General features: G+C 39.4%; 1 protein-coding gene across 3 annotated transcripts; it reads left to right on the plus strand.

Annotated features, from left to right (window-relative positions):
- Positions 1-8279: 8279 nt before the first annotated feature.
- On the plus strand, positions 8280-17614 carry osgn1 (oxidative stress induced growth inhibitor 1). Of its 3 annotated transcripts, none has more exons than XM_076096273.1 (8): positions 8280-8476; positions 11681-11921; positions 12554-12690; positions 12802-12993; positions 13433-13524; positions 14357-14562; positions 14685-15028; positions 15762-17614. In XM_076096273.1, the coding sequence occupies exons 2-8, from the start codon at positions 11828-11830 to the stop codon at positions 16335-16337; spliced, it is 1641 nt and encodes a 546-aa protein (XP_075952388.1). In that variant the 5' UTR covers positions 8280-8476; positions 11681-11827; the 3' UTR covers positions 16338-17614. The 3 variants fall into 3 exon arrangements, with proteins under 3 accessions (XP_075952388.1, XP_075952389.1, XP_075952387.1); XM_076096274.1 differs by having other exon boundaries at positions 11681-11744; XM_076096272.1 differs by lacking the exon at positions 8280-8476 and adding an exon at positions 11099-11323 and having other exon boundaries at positions 11681-11744.
- The last annotated feature ends 497 nt before the right edge of the window (positions 17615-18111 follow it).

An 18111-nucleotide genomic window follows, 5' to 3' on the forward strand; every position in this document is an offset into this window, starting at 1 on the left:
AGGATGTGAAGATCGACACCACTCTCTTATCTGTATGGTAAATATGAGGATGGGCAACATGCACGTGCAGCCGGCCCGGCTGTCACAACAAAGCATGGTGGAGCTCAGATTAAAGCACACACACAGACGGACATTACCGCACGATAGCTTTACATAGCTATTTGTTATTTGCTGCTTTATTAATGTTCTGAATTGTAAAATACAGCTATATATATATATGGAGCCTCACCAGCTTTGGCAACAGAGCTGCTTGTAAATGTTTCTCTGAGCAACACTGTTGGCTTTTCGTCTGCATTTGGAGCAAACAAAGGTCCTAACAAGGCGATACAAAAGAGCCGGCGGGCAGGTTTACTAGGTGGGGCTGAAACATACATGCAAAACAACGGATTTACACAACGCAAATTCAAGCACCAATCATTCAGCTGTCACCCTTCAAAGGAAAACAGCAAAGTCATTTGGAGTTTCAGTCCACCTGATGACATTTCTCGTCATTACATAATGTGACCTGTGTGACATTTAGACAACATCCAGTTGATTAGATAAGAGAGAGAAAATGTAAATAAATATAGAAAAATGTATAACAACTTTTATGTTCATAGTTTTTGGTTGACTACGTTACATTTCCGTGTGTTTTGTAGAGTAAAGTCCACTTCCACTAACTGTAAATGAGATTTCATAATTTTGTTAACCCCTCACTTTTTAAAAATTGTTCTACAAATAATAAGCACAAGGCAAATGTTTGCTTATGCAAATGTTTGTTTCCTGCACTGAACACACATGCTGCTGGTTTTACCGTCTATTTGAAGACGGCAGTTTGTTGATTGGCCGCAGGTCTCTTTGGAAAAGGTGAGATAGCGCTTAAGTTTTCTTGACTTTTCAAGCTGGAGTTCTGCAAATATACATTCAAACATCAGCGTGAACCAACAAAACAAATTTAAAGTGACATTGACAGTGAGCGTTAATCCAAATCTAGGATTTCACGAAAAGAATGTTGAGCAGGTTGTGACACAAAAGTGTCCTTGAATGGAAGAATACCGGACCAAAAAAATACCTCTTAATGACTAACTTCACACTATCAGAGGAAAATAAACGGAGTGAAAAGAGTACTTTAGACTCTAGAATTTTAATGACAAGAGTGGAGAGATAGACAGTTGAATGAAGAAGGGAATTTACAGCAGAGATAAGAGGGAACTGGGAAATGGGAAATGTTTGTTAAAGACAAGATGAAACTAACAGAAACAAGAAGAAAATATGAATCGTCAGATGGACAGAAACACATCACGGTTAAAAAACGAAAAACACAGGAAGTGTCTCTTTTCTACAATTCAGCAGAAATAATTAAATGTGTAAGAGGAGAAAAAAATAGTGGCATTTCTTTTACAACATATCGTTGTTTGTTTGATATTTTTGCACTTAACTATGTACACCTGCCTTTGTGACAGTTTGCATAATAACTGACTTTAACTGACGTTGGAGGATTCAGTGACACAAACCCACTCTGGTTTGTTGAAGAGCCTGTCAGCCGTAGCTAAGAGGCATGCAGGTAAAAGTTGACAGCCCTCCTTTGTGAGTCACGTACAGACCTGAGCATTAAAACTATTTTAAACACACTACACTCATCACTCATACTGTATGTGCAACATGATGCTACTGGACACAATGCATGTTTTATAATGTCTATGAATTAGCTTTTAAGTCCTTGTGGTAATATAATCTTTATTGTATGAAGGTGGACGACTCAAATGTTGACTAGATATCGTTGGTGTTGAGTGAATGAAATATTTCAAGTGATTTAGGTGACCGTGTTTACCAGCTTCTCCTCCCTAAATGAGACTAAAACTGGTGCGTTCAGGTGCTCCTCCTCCTCACCCTGTAAAGTTACTCATGGGTTTATCACCAGAACGTTGCCCTCAAATAAATACCCACTATAAACAAGAACGTTTCATGATCCCTGAGTTTACAGGTTGTAGCCAGTAATGTTTCACTTTGAGACATGAATGAGTTTAGTTTTCTCTTGTAATTTCACTTCATTAAAACTGTTTGAACAAATCTGAGTTGTGGATGTGGATTCAGAGGTTGGAACAAAGCTAAAAAATGTTTTGCCACCTCTTTCAATCAAATGTCTCGTGATTCACACACATGAGTAAAGACTTCTGGCATTTGGCCATTTCACGCCCTGAAGAAATTGCTGATTCATTGTGACACAACACACACAAATGCACTCTGCAAAAAGGCTGCAGTCGTTCACCCTTTTACGCAGAGACCCATACACATCTATTTGATCTAAAATATGACTCTAAAAATGACTTTGTGACATCCACAAGTGGGTGATGTCACAGAATATCCTTCGAACAAATAGAGATAAGACGGAGACACAAAAGGTCCAGACAGTCAATGAAAATGTTTTATTCTCAAATTCTCCTCGTGGCTTACATCGTTTCATTCTGTAACTGCATTGTGGACATTGTTGACGAATGAATGACGTAATAATGAGAAATACTCGCCTGCAAATATTATGTCTAGGGGTTTTATTGTGAAAGGCGAGAGTGGAAGGATTTGATCTGCTCTGTGACAGCTTTTGTCGATGTTGAAAGGAGTAATAAAGTTTTGCCGTCTTGGCTTGGACTATTGTTTTAACTGATGTGTTGTCATGTTGTTTATATTTGAGTTATTGTAAAACACTTTGTAGATGTGTCTTTGAAAAGTTTTCTATAACTAAAGATTTAAATTATTATTACTATTATATATTTGTCTGCATTCCAAAAATGTAGGGAAAACCGTTATCTATATAATTTAATAACCAGCTTCACATAGAAATATAAGAACAGAAATATACCTGCTGTGAGATTTGAAAGGTAGAAACAAATACACCAAATGCTGGATGTCTCGGTGAAATCAAATTCTGCAGCCAGAGTGCCGGTGAGCAAGGCACTACGACACCGTGTCTGATAATCCCAGCGATCAACATAATGCCGTTTCAGCCCCGACAGCAAAGTGTTACGTCAGTCAGCCTCTCTGCACAAAGACAAAGTATTGCATAATCTTATTCATGTAATATTTTAATCCAATTTGCAACAAACTCCCCCGACCACTCATGTTCACACAGTGTGAGCAGCGAAACAGGATGACTTACATCTTAAAGGAACAGTTACGAAGGTATTATATATTTGTGTGTTAAGTGCACAGTTTACATCAGACGTGGTTAGCCTAGCTTAGCATAAAGACCGTTGCAAGAGTTGGCGTCACATGCTGGAACTACTTCTTCAAATAACAATGCATCCACTATAATCCAGTGAAATCCAGTGAAATCCCAGTATGTCTGAGCAGCGTCACCGGCTGCAGCGTGGGTTGCCAGATACAGTCGGAGGTACACTGGCTACTGAATGTCTGCACACGTCGCTTTTCTTTTTAATGATAACAGTGAAGAAAGACCTACCCGGCTTTACAGGGACAGAGTTGTTCCTTTAATTTCATCATCTTCTGTCCTAAAGTGAACCTGGTGATGTGGTGGTTCACTTTAACTCTGTGATCTGTAGCTTTAACTTCTTATCTTTATCTTTTTAACATGTTTTCACTGCTGAATCAGTTTGACATCCTGGATATATCCTTTAAACATATATTGTAGACCCTTCTGTCTGCTTCTCTGTGAAATCACATTTTAGTTTTTTCCATTAATTTAATATTAAGGCAGGGAGTGCAGTTAGTGACAGTGTGGGCTCCACGGTAATGTAGCTCTGACAGCTTGATGGAGTCGCAGAGGGAGGCGGGGCTTGTTGAAGAGTTAAATCGAGTGCTACAGTGTACATCACAGAATTAATAATTCAAACGTTCAATGCTGTCTCTTAAACTGCATGTGGCCTCTTACAGCATGTCCCCCGTCATGAACAGCTATAGAGAGACACATTCAGGTAAAATGTCTTACGCGGCACATCTCGCCCGTCGCTGTTTTCTTTGGGCTGTGTGAAGTCCGAAGCCCCCGAGCTCAGTGTCTGACCACCACTGTACCTCACTGTGTCTCTCTGTCTTGTTCAAATGTTCCCTCTGTTCCTGGAAAAAAAAAAAAACGACAGATGAGGAATGCTTTGTGTACTTTTAACCCCTCGCAGGCCCTTTTGTCTGGCTCTGATCTGTTCATCCTCTGCCTGTGATCTCGGCTGTTGAAAGCAGATCCCCGTGACGTCGGCACACACGGACAAAAGGAAAGCTTCCTGGACGGGATTACGCGGTGACTCACAGGCCGGTGTTGGGTTTCCCAACGGCATCTTTAGACTCGCACCGCTCGGCTTTCACACCAAAAGCTGTCATGGCCCTTTATTTGACACCCGAAGCATTTTTTCCTTTAGGTATATGAGGTCACATTAAGTGCTGTTTCAGATACATTTTTTTCCCAAATATTCCCATAAATAGTGAAAGCATTTCCAATTCATCCACCACAAAGAATTCAAAGTCTGCAGGTTTCCTTTTCACAACTTGTTTAACTGTGTTGATGCTACAAACGAAAAGAAAGAAAAGTAAATGTTGAAAATCAAACATCTTCAAAGTAGTGTGGGACATAAAGCAACAATGATGTCCCACCATTGTTCCCCAATCCTTGGCAACATGTTGAGCTTCCTCGGGTCTATTTTGGTCTTCCAGGTTTTCTCTTTTCCTTGAGTCCACGTCAGTGAAAGCTTTGGTATATACAGTAATCGTCCTCCATTTGAAGTATATATATTTTTTTTTTATGATCTTGTTAGGCCAGAAGACTGAACCAGCTTCGGGCATTCATAACGGTCCATTACCATGGACTTATAATTGTCTTTTTATAGATGGACTTTTGTTTTTAGCTTACAGATTCCAGAGGTTTTTCTTTCTGCTGTCCTTCCTGATAAGTCCGTCTTAATAATCAATATACTTTGACTTTCCATTTTTTAGATATTGAACTAGAAATAAAAATGTTCTCCCACTTTAAAGTGCTTCAGTTGCCAAAACCTAACATGTCCTTCGTCCTAGTACGGCCTTAAAACCACATTATCAAACAGAAACTAAGCCATGAACATAGAAAAGATTCATCCACCATTTCTCTCTACTTGTATTGGATGAGAAGACAACCTGGACTGGTTGGTTTGTCTGTTACAGAAGCTTCCTGGTGATTGTTTTACGACTTTCTAATTACAAACCAGTTTAGTGTCTCAATCACACACATCAACATGTTTGCATTCCAGCTCGTCACATGCTATCCCTTTTGTAAATGGTAAATGGACTTGTATTTGTCGAACACCTTTTTAGTTTTCCAACATGGCATCATTCACCCATTTACACCCACTCATACTGATGGCAGAGGCTTTCTTGCAAGGTGCCAGATATAGACCCTGAACTAACTCACATTTATTAACTGGGAGCCTTTGGCAGCTTTTGGGGTTTGATGTCTTGCCCAAGGACACTTCGTCATGCGGAGCTCATGGAAGTTACCAGATGCAGCGTCAATATTCATTGCAAAAACAAAATCCCCATTTTGTTAATGGGGATAGTGACTTAACAGAGATTTATTTCCCTTCATACACTGTTCTTGTGATGGGCTGCACGTCTTTGTTTTGTGGGGAAGGAAGCGTTAAAAGAATTTACTTAAAGGGACAGTGTGTAGGATTTGGTGGCAAATAGTGATGACAGACTGCAAAGTGCAAAACTATGGTAACGGTGTCACCTCGCCACTTCACTACTTGCAACTGAAGTCAGGCTGCAGCTGTCGGTGCCACAGTTTTGCACTCTGCGACTCATGTTTCCACAGTTTCATAAGTGTGTCGGAGAACTACGGTGGCCTTAAGGTAAAATACAAACACGAAAGGCTCTCTCTAGAGGTAGTGTTTGGTTTGTCCATTCTGGGCTACTGTAGAAAAATGGCAGTACAACATGGCCGCCTCCATGAAGAGGACCCGCTCCCTAATGAAGGGCTCATTCCAGACGAACGAAAACACAACAATTCTTAGTTTCAGGTGATTTTACACTACTAGCAACATTATGATTATTATATTAGATTGATGCTAATAGATCCACGAAATACTACACAATTGTAGTACAAATCAAAGTATCAAAAGTAATCCTAATCCATGAAATAGTCTGTCAAAAATGTAAACCTTCTGCACATTTAATGCTAAAAGGAAGACCGAGTTTACAATAACATCAAATGTCCGTATGAAGTTCAATAAATAAATAAATGATGACTTGACTCATTTCTATATACTGTCAGTTAAAAGGTTGTGTGTTAACAGCCAGATCAACCACACATTTACAAAAGATAATAGAACACAGATTAATAATAATTTCAGAGGTGATAAGTGGACCCGTACAAAAGGGTTTGAACATCTTGTCCTCCAACAAAAAGAAAAGTAATTTTAAAACTGTGCGTGAGAGACGCCTGTTGCTCTGCCTCACTAAACACACAACATTACAGAGATTTCTCTGTGAGATTTCTGGAACAAGATAAAAGGTGTGACTGCTGGAGACGGGCCATCAGTACATTCTGTACAATTTAACTTCATCAGCTGCCTGTTTTACACGTGAACAGCTTGTCTGCAGGCCACAACACATCTGCTAGTCTTATGCCAGCAAATGTATATATATTTATTTCATTCTCCCAGAGGCCTCCCTATATCTGCCTCTCTGATATAGACTGCTTGTGTTTCTCATAATGGCTCCCTTGTTTCATGCTGCATCGACATTTATATTTTCTGAAATATTTGAACAATTAATTGATTTTACACTGACATTCATGGTTCCCATGCAATGACTCTGACTTTTCCTCCTGCTTCAACATGAGGTTCACTTCTTTCTTTAAACCTCAGCTTCATAGTGACGTCACCCGGTGGTTTGTGGACTGTGGTTTTGAAGCCTTGAGTTCGGCATTTTGGCCGTTACCATCTTGGCTTGTTTGCAACCAGTGAAAGGAAATGACCATATTTGGACGGCGGAGGAGTGACGTAGAGACGCTTTCTACAGCTCTGATAAGGTAGACACCTGTCAATCACTGTCTAGACCCGCCCTAAAGCATACTCTGCTTTATGGTCTGTTTGACTCTAAATGGACCATAATGTACTAAATGAACATCATGCTGTGTTGAAGAAGACTTGAAACTAGAGATTGAGACCATAAACTCATGTTTGCTGAGGTAATAAATCAAGAGAAGTAGAGTCATTTTCTCATAGACTTCTATACAACCAGAGGAGCCAGGAGGTTGCCGTCTGGTATGTACCAAGTGATGACTTTATAGTTGAACTTTAGGGTGAACAGTACACCTGCTTAGCATCATGCGTGTTAGCATTGACATTATGATCATTTTAGCTTGCTAATGTTAGCATTAACATAGTCCTTAAAGAATAATAAATAAGAGTAAAAAAGACCCCCTGACCTTTCCTTTTATCACCATTATCAAACCAACATTTCCACTTATTCACAAAATAAATATCAAAGAACGATTCATTTAATGGAAGAATGAAATTAAACCCATTCATGCTCCTAATTCTAATGATCCAGAGGGACGTTGCTTGTTTTATTAATCTGGCTTCATTTTCATTTTTCTGATAAAATTATTGATTATCTAGAATCTAGTTAGTTTAAACTTTTGAGACTTTCACTGTATGTGAATAGAAGCAAGTGCCAATCGACCAACAGTTTAAAAAAAAAAATTCCACCCAAGTCTACTTCAGATTCAGCTTCATTTATTAGGACGGGAGGGGGGAAAAGGGGGACGGGACCTCAGAGCGACTCGTCGTGCCCCACAGATAGATCCCCTTTGGGCAATTCACAGACAGAGCGCCCACTCTGTTTCAAACCACCACCGCTACAAAAACTATATATATAAAATAATAAAATATATAATATTATAATAAATAATATATAATAATATAAAACAATAATATAATAATATATATAATAATAAAAAACTATACATTAATATTGTGTTCGGTTCGAATTAGTATTGTGCTGGAAAGTTAAGATGGACTAAACAACACACACATTGAATTTACCTAAAAACAATTTTACATTTTTGTAGTATTTGTACATTTACGTAAGTAAAATATCTGAGTACTTCTTCCACCTCTAGATATCTGTTACCGAACAGGAGCCCTTCGGCTACTTCCGTCGGTTATGTCATCCTCGTACTGGCCTCGTGCCTTCTCCTCGCACACATAGACGATCTTTCTTCTTCGTCTGACGACATCGCGCGTGAGGTAGCAGAACCAGCAGCGGAAGGTCGCTTCTGATTGGTCGGCTGGGTGTCGGACTCGGCGGTGACCGTATATATATAATCTGTGAATGTGCAGCTCCGAGTCGGCAGCAGGACGTTTTAGTGTCGCACATGTAACGGAAGAAACCGAATAAAGAGCGTGGAAGGAATGAGAGACAGAAGAAGATAGAGGAAGAAGAAGAAGGTTGCAGTCATTTCTTCTTCTTGAGAGCTGAAGGAGAGCCGGCATCAGCGGGGAGGAAGAAAATATCTGTGAGTTAGATTTCATCTTTGATTAAAGCGGCGCGTGGAAGGCGGATGTTATAAATGAGCCGTTAGCCGGTGCAATCAAAGACTCGTTCGTTCAAAGAAAATCGTACTTAATGGAGCTTTATGTCACATTCTGGCCATTAATATAGCAGCAAACTAACTATTAGCTGTGAGAGGATTTGTGTGTGTTGTCATGGGAGCTTCTCCTTTCTTTGTTTACATTGCCGGCATAACCTCGCGTGCTTCTTAGTGCGTGTTAGTGCACGTGAGAGCGTGCCTCACTTGCTAGCTTATGTGCCCGCTGCGCTCATATGGAGGTTACAGTTGATGACGTCGCGGAAGACATGTTGAGAGCCGTCAAGAGTCAATCGAATGCTCCCCGATCTCGATGCTAACACGCATGATGCTAAGCAGGTGTACCATTCACCCCCTGTCACGATTTTAGTCTAGTTTATTAGCATGCTAGCATTAATGCTAAGTAGCTTTTAACACAAAGTCACTGCAAGGTGGAAGAAGTACTCGGATACTATATTACAAAAATATTTTAATTGAGTCAAAGTACAAAAGTATTAACATCAAAATGTACTTCAAGCACAAAAAAACTAAAAGTACTAAATTTGCAGAATGGTCCATTTCATAATAATGTATGTTTATGTAATTACATTATAATGATCTATTTACTGATGTGATCATCACTGCTGGTAGATGTGAGGCTAATTTCATGGATATTTAAATCCATAAAAATGTATTCGTTTATTACATATCACAATAATAATCTCAATCTGCAAAGCACAGTTAAAAGTACAATACTTAGAAGTATAACGTAGCAGAAAAATGAACCTCTTCTGTTACATACAAGACCTTTTTGTTTTTAATAGACTTTTCAAACTCATTCACGACATCATTATGTAATGAGCGTGTCGTCTGCAGCATCCATCATTTAAAGGTATCTGTTGTCAGATGAGTCTGAATCAACACAAACCACTTCAGTACGTTTACAACTGGACTCGTGTGTCTCCTTCGGTGGGCAGATAATTAAAATCTCATTAGCAGTCTGGCAGATGGTTGACTGCAGGAGGCCGTCAGTGCCGGTGAAAGATGGTGTCCGTGTATTCAAATGACACCAGCAGCTGGATACGACTTTGGGCTTTGCTGTATTTGCTGCAGAGGAATATGACTCCTGTGACAGCGAGGGTGTCGGATCTTTCTTTATTTAATGTTTTGCAAAAGCACCGGTTCATTTAATGGATGAAAAAGTCTTTGTCGCACAGGTTCAAACCTCAAACGTGAACCAAAATACGTTGCGTCACGGATTTTCTTCTTCTTTTTTGCAATTTTCGTTTGGTTTTTCCCATCAGAAAAAAAAACATAAAATAAAAGATGACTTGGTGTTTGAAATTGGTTTGTGCCAATAAATTAAACTCTAAAAACTGAAAGTCTTTTGAAATATATTCTTAATCTGCTGTTGAGGTCTTGAAGTGTCTGTTTGGTTTCTTTTGTAATGTGCCGATGTGATGTTGCGTCATCAGAGGAAGTTAATGTGTGTTTGTTTTGTAATGATTGACGACGACATCGTGTGCCGACTGACTGATGGAGGAAAGAAACCAGAAAACTTTCACATTTAACAAACTGGAATCAGAGAATTAAAAAAAAAAGTCAGAAAAGGCCAAGTTCTTGTGTCTCTCTGTGCTGATTTTAAAGTGAAAGGAAATGTTAACGACGACATCTACATCTGACATCTGACATCAACAAATAGATTGTTTTGTCTTTTTTTTGTTTTTTGTTGAGTTAACGTAAATGATTGTGTTAAACAATAGTTAGGCCCCCTATTGATTATAAAATTGTATCGTATGAGCGCGCATACATGACTGAAGTGCTGCGTCACTGTTGTGGAGGGCTAAACTTTCACAGACGGTAACTTAACGTTGTTACAGCCAACATTCGGCTCATTTAATTAAAACAGACTTTTAGCTCCTCATGTCTGAGCTTGTCAATGAGAAGATAAACCTGTGTGGTATGCAGGTTCTGCTTCAAGATAAACATTAAGATGAACAAACTCAAAAAACAATGACTGTTGTCAGGTGTTGGTCAACTCTTTTTCTTGGCAGACATTCTTTTAGTGTTTTTACTGCCAAACAAATGAAGGAAAACCAATTATTATCCAGTCAAATCAGTTCAACAAGGAAACTGGGCCAGTAGTGCTGCTCGTAGTACAGTGTGTGTGTGTAGTACAGTGTGTGTGTAGTACAGTGTGTGTGTGTGTGTGTGTGTATGTCCAGTAAACCCATTGGCTATTAAACACCCTCTGGTCTGGGCTTGCTTCCAACCTCTGCACTGCTCTTATATAACCTTCTTTATCTCTTCCTCAACGTGTCTGTCTGTCTCTCTGTCTCTCTGTCTGTCTGTCTGTCTGTCCTCTTCCTCCTCCTCTTATTTATTTATTCCTTCTTTCATTCGTTTCACTCTCATGTTATCTGTGTAAGCATGACTTTGCAGATTTCCCCCACCCACCCCCCACCCCCCGGTGGGCTCACGGTTGTCATGGTGCTCCTTGTTTTAACTCTTTGACCCCGTTGACTTCCTTTTAACCCCTTCCTGCCTCCACAAACACTCGTATGTCTTAGTTCAATACGATCAGACGGAGAGTTTGTTTCTGTGCAGTAAGAGAGAAAAGTGAACAATGAGCTTTAAGATTAGAAATGTTATGATTTTGTCGCTGGAGCTCGAATATTTCTATTTTTTTAAATTAATCCAATATTTTCTGCACACTGAATTAGAATATTTTGAATGATCTATGTTAATTTATTATACGTAAAGATTCCAGCTATAAAGTCTCCAAAGATTCTCAGGGTTTGTTCTTCAGTCTTCAAACATTTCATGAAGAATATTTTCTGTTTCTGCAGGACGATAAATAGTTTAATTGTTTGCTCCTCGTGCTTTATCTCTCCCTGAGGTCACACTGCTTCTCAAGTGTGTTTATCTGAGGTCACACTGTGTGTGTGTGTGTGTGTGGTGTGTGGTGTGCGTGTGTCAGTGGAAATGTACTGACTGACCATTGTAACTCATTGTAACTGGCCTTAATGATTAACTACTTCACCCTTTACTCTGCTTTCTCTCAGATAATAGTGGTGATAATGGAAGTTATCTTAACGTTGCATTGATAAAGATATAATATTAATAATGATAATGTCTCTTTTCTCTCCTCAGATAAATATGGATCGTCACGATAAAGAAATTATCCCCGGAGACATTTTGCCCGCAGTGATCATCGGTAAGAAAACACACGCACGGTTGATTTTATGCAGCAAGAAAAGAACCTTTTAAAGGAGAAAGCCGGTAGATGTGTAGAGAACTATGACACAGCACAACTCCCCTTTTTCCTACCTTCTCCCAAGCACCCGAACGCACCAAAAAAAACAACCGTTCGCTCTCTCAGCAGCATTACAAGGTAACTATGAAGTAAAACCATCTCCAGTGCAACTGGATGGAAACAAACAAAAAAAAAAAAATATATATATATATATATATCTTACAAATAAGAGCAAATTTTGCTAAATTTCGTATTGATCTGCCAAAAATATTAAAGTGAAGAAGAAGTGGCAGAGTAGTGAGCGAGGAGTGTTTCAGTGCAAGTTATTTCAACTTAAGCAACAGGTTGCCGAACACGCACGGGTTGCTAAATACAACAATATCCTTAGAAAGTGTTGACATCAGCCGCATGCGGTGTTGCGCGAAAGTTTCCCAGCAGAGAGATGATGAATGTTTTTTTGGATTCTGCCGAGTCACCGGCTGCTCGTACGGGTTACTGTGTGGCATTCAAAACTTGCTGAGTCATGCTGCAGTCCCAGCCAGTTTTTATGACAGCGTGCAATAGTATTTTAGCCGTTTTGTCTTTTCTAAAGTAGCTGTTTTATTTATAAAATGCAGAAGACAGATCATAAACACCCTCCCCCCCCCCCAATTGCACACACTAACACAGCTAGCAGTTGCCAGTGCAACTGGAAACCAGTCACATCGCTTCCACTGCAGCGACCTGACAGTCTCGGTGACGCTCACCTGTCTCTCTCTCTGTTTCCTAAGGTAACGGCCCGTCGGGGATCTGTCTGTCATACCTGCTGTCGGGTTACACGCCGTACCTGTCGCCCGAGGCGTCTCACCCCAACCCGCTGCTGAACAGCAAGCTGAGGGAGCAGCCTCACCTGTCGCTGCTGGAGCAGGTACATGCACAAACACGTGTGACGTTTGTCAATAAAGTTGTATCATGAACGTGTGTAAAATGGGGAGGAGCCTCACACTCACGGTGTCTCTCTTGACCCTACCTGTCCCAGGATCTGGAGTACCTGTGCGAGGGTCTGGAGGGCCGCTCGTCCAATCCCGTGGCCGTGCTCTTCGACTCGCTGCTGCTCCCCGACAGCGACTTCGGGCTGGACCACACGTCTCCGCTGGCGTGGCGGTACGAGCCGGAGCGGGCCGTACCGCACCTGGTGCTGGGAAAGGGTCCGCCTGGAGGGGCGTGGCATGTACGTATAGCTGCAATACGGGTTATTTAGATAAATAATAATAATAATAATAATAATAATTTAGATAAAAAATATGTATAGTCATTTATAATATTGTATTATTTAAAAAGATATATATTATTATAATAATATTTATAATTATTATTTAGATAAATAATAAAAGCATGCATTTTGCACTTACATTTTAAGTGTCATTTTAAGAATTTCAACAGAATATTTTACATTGGGGAAAAATAAATGTGTTCAGAAGAAAGAATACGTTTTAGTGAGTTTAAAACAGCAGAAATCTTTTTTTTTTTTTTTTTTTACTCAATAGTCTAGTAATAGTTTTTAAATGGTTGTTTTGATAATAATGTGTACTTACTCAGAAGTAGTATTACTTTTATCTTTCTGTAAATATCTGTGATTGTAATTGTGTTGTTGTTGTTGTTGTTCCCAGGCTATGGAGGGCTCCATGCTAACCCTCAGTCTGGCTAACTGGATGGAGCTTCCTGGACTCAAACTGAAGGACTGGATGAGAGAGAAACGCAGGTTTGTCCTCAGTAAACAGTACAGTTGACTCGCATTACTGCTCGTGTGTTTAAATACACAACAGGGTTAATAAAACACTCAGGACTTACAGTCGTCACACGTTTCCTGGTGTTCTTTTAGTCCAGAGAGGCTCGTTCACAGTTTCTAAAACGTACGTTGGTTTTCACAGGTGATATATATATATATATATATATATATATATATATATATATATATATATATATATATATATATATATATATATATATATATATATATATATATATATATATATATATATATATATATATATATATATATATCACCTGTGAAAACCAACGTATATATATATATGTATATATATGTATATATATATATATATATATATATATATATATATATATATATATATATATATATATGTATATATATATATATATATATATATATATATATATATATATATATATATATATATAATAATAATAATAATATATAATATATAATAATATATATATTATTATATATATATAATAATATATAATAATAATAATATATAATATATAATAATATATATATTATTATATATATATATATATATATATATATATATATATGTATATGTATATGTATATATATATATATATGTATATATATATATATATATATATATATATATATATATATATATATATATATATATATGTATATATATATATATATATATGTATATATATATATGTATATATATATATGTATATGTATATATATATATATATATATATATGTATATATATATGTATATATATATATATATATATATATGTATGTAATATATATTATTTTTTTCCAGAAATGTCCGTAATGACCGCGCCACACCAGCAGAGATAGCCTCGTACTACCAACACTACGTTTCCCAGATGTCCCTCGAGCAGAACTTTGCCTGCGGCACCACCGTCACCTCGGTCACCAGACAGCCCGGCGGTGACCGGGAGGGGGCGCCGCTGCCCTGCTGGAGAGTGACGGGACTGCAGCGCAGAGAGGGGGAGGAGCTAGGAGGTACAGCGAATAAAAAAATTATTAAAATCAACACTCCTGATTATAGCGTGTTTTAATAAATGAACGAGTGCCACATGTTAACCTTCACTTCCTGTTTCCTCTCCTTCCTTCCTCCTCCCTAGATGGCTCCGCTGTGTCGGAGGAGGTGCCTTTCTCCATGTTGGCCCACAACGTGGTTCTGGCGACGGGCACCCACGACATCCCGGCCCGGCTCGGCGTGGAGGGCGAGTCGCTGCCGTACGTCTGTCACTCCTTCTGGGAGCTGGAGGCGGCCATCTCCCGCGGCGAGCTCGACAAATCGTCGGACCCCGTGCTGGTGGTGGGGGCGGGGCTTACGGCGGCAGACGCAGTACTGGCCGCCCACCACCTGAACACGCCGGTGTACCACGCCTTCAGACGCTCGGTCAACGACCCCGGACTCATCTTCAACCAGCTGCCCAAGCTGCTCTACCCAGAGTACCACAAGGTAAGGAAACCGACATTTAATGTCAAGTATTCAACGTGAACCAGTCATGATCCAGATTATTGGAGATTAATTTCAATCTTAAAACAATTTTTTTCCTGTTTTTAAAAAACAAAAACTCGACTTTTTAAGGTCTCTTTTAAACTTTTCCAGCCACTACAGAGTAAAAATTCTAAATGTTTTATTTTAATTTAAATAACTGTATTTATTAAAGTGTCTCGCCAAAAATTAACTTTTACAAGATGACATTTGAACACATCATGATAACGTCATACAACGTTACCTTCGCCCAATACTCATTTTTTACTATTTGGAGCTTGAACGCACCACAATGTAAGTGAATGGAACCTCCGTTGACGTTAATTGTCGACTCCCGAGAGACGCCGTAGTCTGCAGAAGAGCATGTGAATGATTTACGATATAATATTTCTAAGAGTCTGATTTTAAATTATTTGTTTCCAAATGTTGCTATGCTGTTAGCTCCGTTATTTAGCTTTCGTCTTCCCGATTTCAACGGATTTTTTGTTCACAATGTGGCTTTATGAAGGAACGGTGGCTTGAGAGCATAAATGGCTAATCTCCAAATCACATATTTTTACCCCTTAATAAAGATCACATTTCATCTTTATTTTAATTAATTAATGAGGCATTCCACTTGCCTGAATACAGTTTACTTGCGTTACTGTTGATCCCTGAAGTTGCATCAAACCCACTCTTCTTTATCTTCGGTGTCCAGATTCACCAGATGATGACTCAGCAGCAGTATCAGCCGGACCCACCGCCACAGGACCACGCCCAGAACCTCCACGACCCCTCTAGCTCTTCCTCCCTCCCTCCTCTCTCCTCTTCCACCACCTCTTCATCTCCTTCCTCCTACCCGGGTTACCTGAGCTTCCCGCGCTACAGGGTCGCTGCGTTCCGACCCGACCGGAAGTGCGTCCTGGAGTCTGACTCCGGCCAGCGGACCGTGGTCCAGATCTCCAAGGCGCTGGTTCTGATCGGCGCCCACCCGAACCTCTCCTTCCTGGGTGACGACAACGGGCGCACGCTCGGCGTCTACCCCGAGGAGCCGATCACGTGTCGGAGGAACCCGATCGAGGTGGACCCGTTCACCAACAAGGTGGTGGTGGCGGACGGGCCGGGCATGTACGCCATGGGGCCGCTGGTCGGCGAGAACTTCGTCAGGTTCCTGAAAGGCGGAGCGCTCGCGATCGCGAGCGACCTCGCCAAGTCTCTGAGGGAGGGGGGCGGGGGGGATCTGACCGCGGACGGGTTCGTGGACAGAAAGGAGGTCTGCGGTCTGGATTCGTAGCAGGAAGAGAAGCTAAAGACTGAGCACGAAGTAGGGAAACGAAAAACACTGCTACGTTGGCTGTGCTACGTACGACGGTTGTGAGAAAGTGACGGTGCGTTTGGGGTCCTCCCCGTTAAAAGGATAAAGCTTGAAAAAAAAGAAAAGATGTTCACCACCTGGAAGTCTCTCTGGAAGGCCGTAAACTCAGCAATACTGGATTTTTAGAGGCTTGTACCAATAACTGCATTTGAATAATCAAAACTCTGTACAATATATATCTATATCAATCTTTACATAACGTTTTTGGATGATGATGATTCCTTAAATCTGGTTATGAAAGAATCATATGTGCTTTATTTTAAAGGGACAAAACTACTTTCAGTGCCATCTGGTGGTCAAACGCTGTACTGCAGACTCTCTCTCTTTCATAATGACCTCAGATCTGCTGCAACATTTGGCGTCCATGTGCCAATGTGTCTTTTTAACATTTATTTATATCCATATTGTGTCACACAATAGCTGCTCGACATGTCCGGGCTCATAACACCAAACATACGAGTGTAGAACCTGTAAATGTGTACATTTCTTTTTAAACCTCACGAGGTGATGAGGACGGACGGGAGGAGATGTGGGCATGAGGAAGAGGAAGACAGTGACTAGAAAAGAGACTATTCAAAGAAGAAATCCTTTTTCAGTAATTCTGGTCTGTTTGCTTCCTGGTTAACCAATCGGCATCACACTCGACCAAAACAGCCTCTTTTTATTTTTTTATTTAATGAATAATATACGATGAGGATGATTTCACACGTTTCTGTGGTGAAACGTCAGATTCTTGCGACACTACTGTGACAGTTTTCCACAAAACAAACTCCTGCTCGTTTCTGTTGCATCATTCTCCGTGTGTGTCTTTGTATATTATGGGTTTTATGAATATGTGTGTGTGTGTGTGTGTGTGTATGTATGTATGTATGTATGTGTATATATATTTGGTGCTTTATTTTTCTATGTAATGAGTTTTAAGCCACTGTACCGACCGGATATCTTTGTGGATCTGACGATTATGAAAAGCTTTTGTACTTCGTAGAAACTGAAGAGAAGCGTCTATATCTGTATCTGATTCCTCGTTGGTGGAATGATGAACGACGGATTCCAGCGGCGGTTTTTAAACGATGTTCTTTCTCTTGAATCTTCCACACGTGTGACTTTTTATTATAACAGAGGAGATCCTCTTCTGTGCTTCTGATTTCAATCAAAACATGTTGATTTCAACGATATAAAAACATTTTCTCAGCTTAGTTTACATTCTTTTTTTTCTTCTGCTACTTTCATGATGTACTTTTTAAAGTATTTTCACCACAAACTTTTTAAAGTTGTGTGTTTTGTGAACGAGTTGATGCGTTCAGGAACAACAGTTTGACGGTAATTCATCAATTAATTCGGTTAAATTTTAGTCACAATTCAAATTTAGTGTAAATTTAGTTTAGTGTAATTCATCTTTAGATTGTAAACATATTGCAGCATCAGACTATAGTTCACTTCTTTCATCTGATTTATCTTTGATCTTCAATATTATGCTTTAAAATATGTATATTTAGCGCAGCTGTTTATGAATGTTACGGTTTGACGACTAAACCGTCACATTGCAGATTGTTTCACCCCAAAATATTTTATTATTTGAGAAGTAAACTGCAGACTCGACCAAGAGACTTTCAAAATAAGACTCACCTTTTACTTTTAATTAATGATAATTAACCTTGAAAATTAAATTAAAATATTAACAGAAAGACAAAAG

This window comes from Anarhichas minor, unplaced genomic scaffold (genome assembly GCF_050575085.1).
Source record: "Anarhichas minor isolate MPS153535 unplaced genomic scaffold, ASM5057508v1 ptg000021l, whole genome shotgun sequence".
In the NCBI taxonomy this organism is placed as follows: Eukaryota; Metazoa; Chordata; class Actinopteri; order Perciformes; family Anarhichadidae; genus Anarhichas; species Anarhichas minor.

Excerpts from the sequence above, each read along its gene's own strand:
- osgn1 (XM_076096272.1), top strand. The coding sequence starts at position 11,261 with ATGATCTATGTTAATTTATTATACGTAAAGATTCCAGCTATAAAGTCT. Across the intron at positions 11,324-11,680 it reads AGTCTCCAAAGATTCTCAGG|ATAAATATGGATCGTCACGA; the intron begins GTTTGTTCTTCA and ends TTCTCTCCTCAG. Across the intron at positions 13,525-14,356 it reads TGGATGAGAGAGAAACGCAG|AAATGTCCGTAATGACCGCG; the intron begins GTTTGTCCTCAG and ends ATTTTTTTCCAG.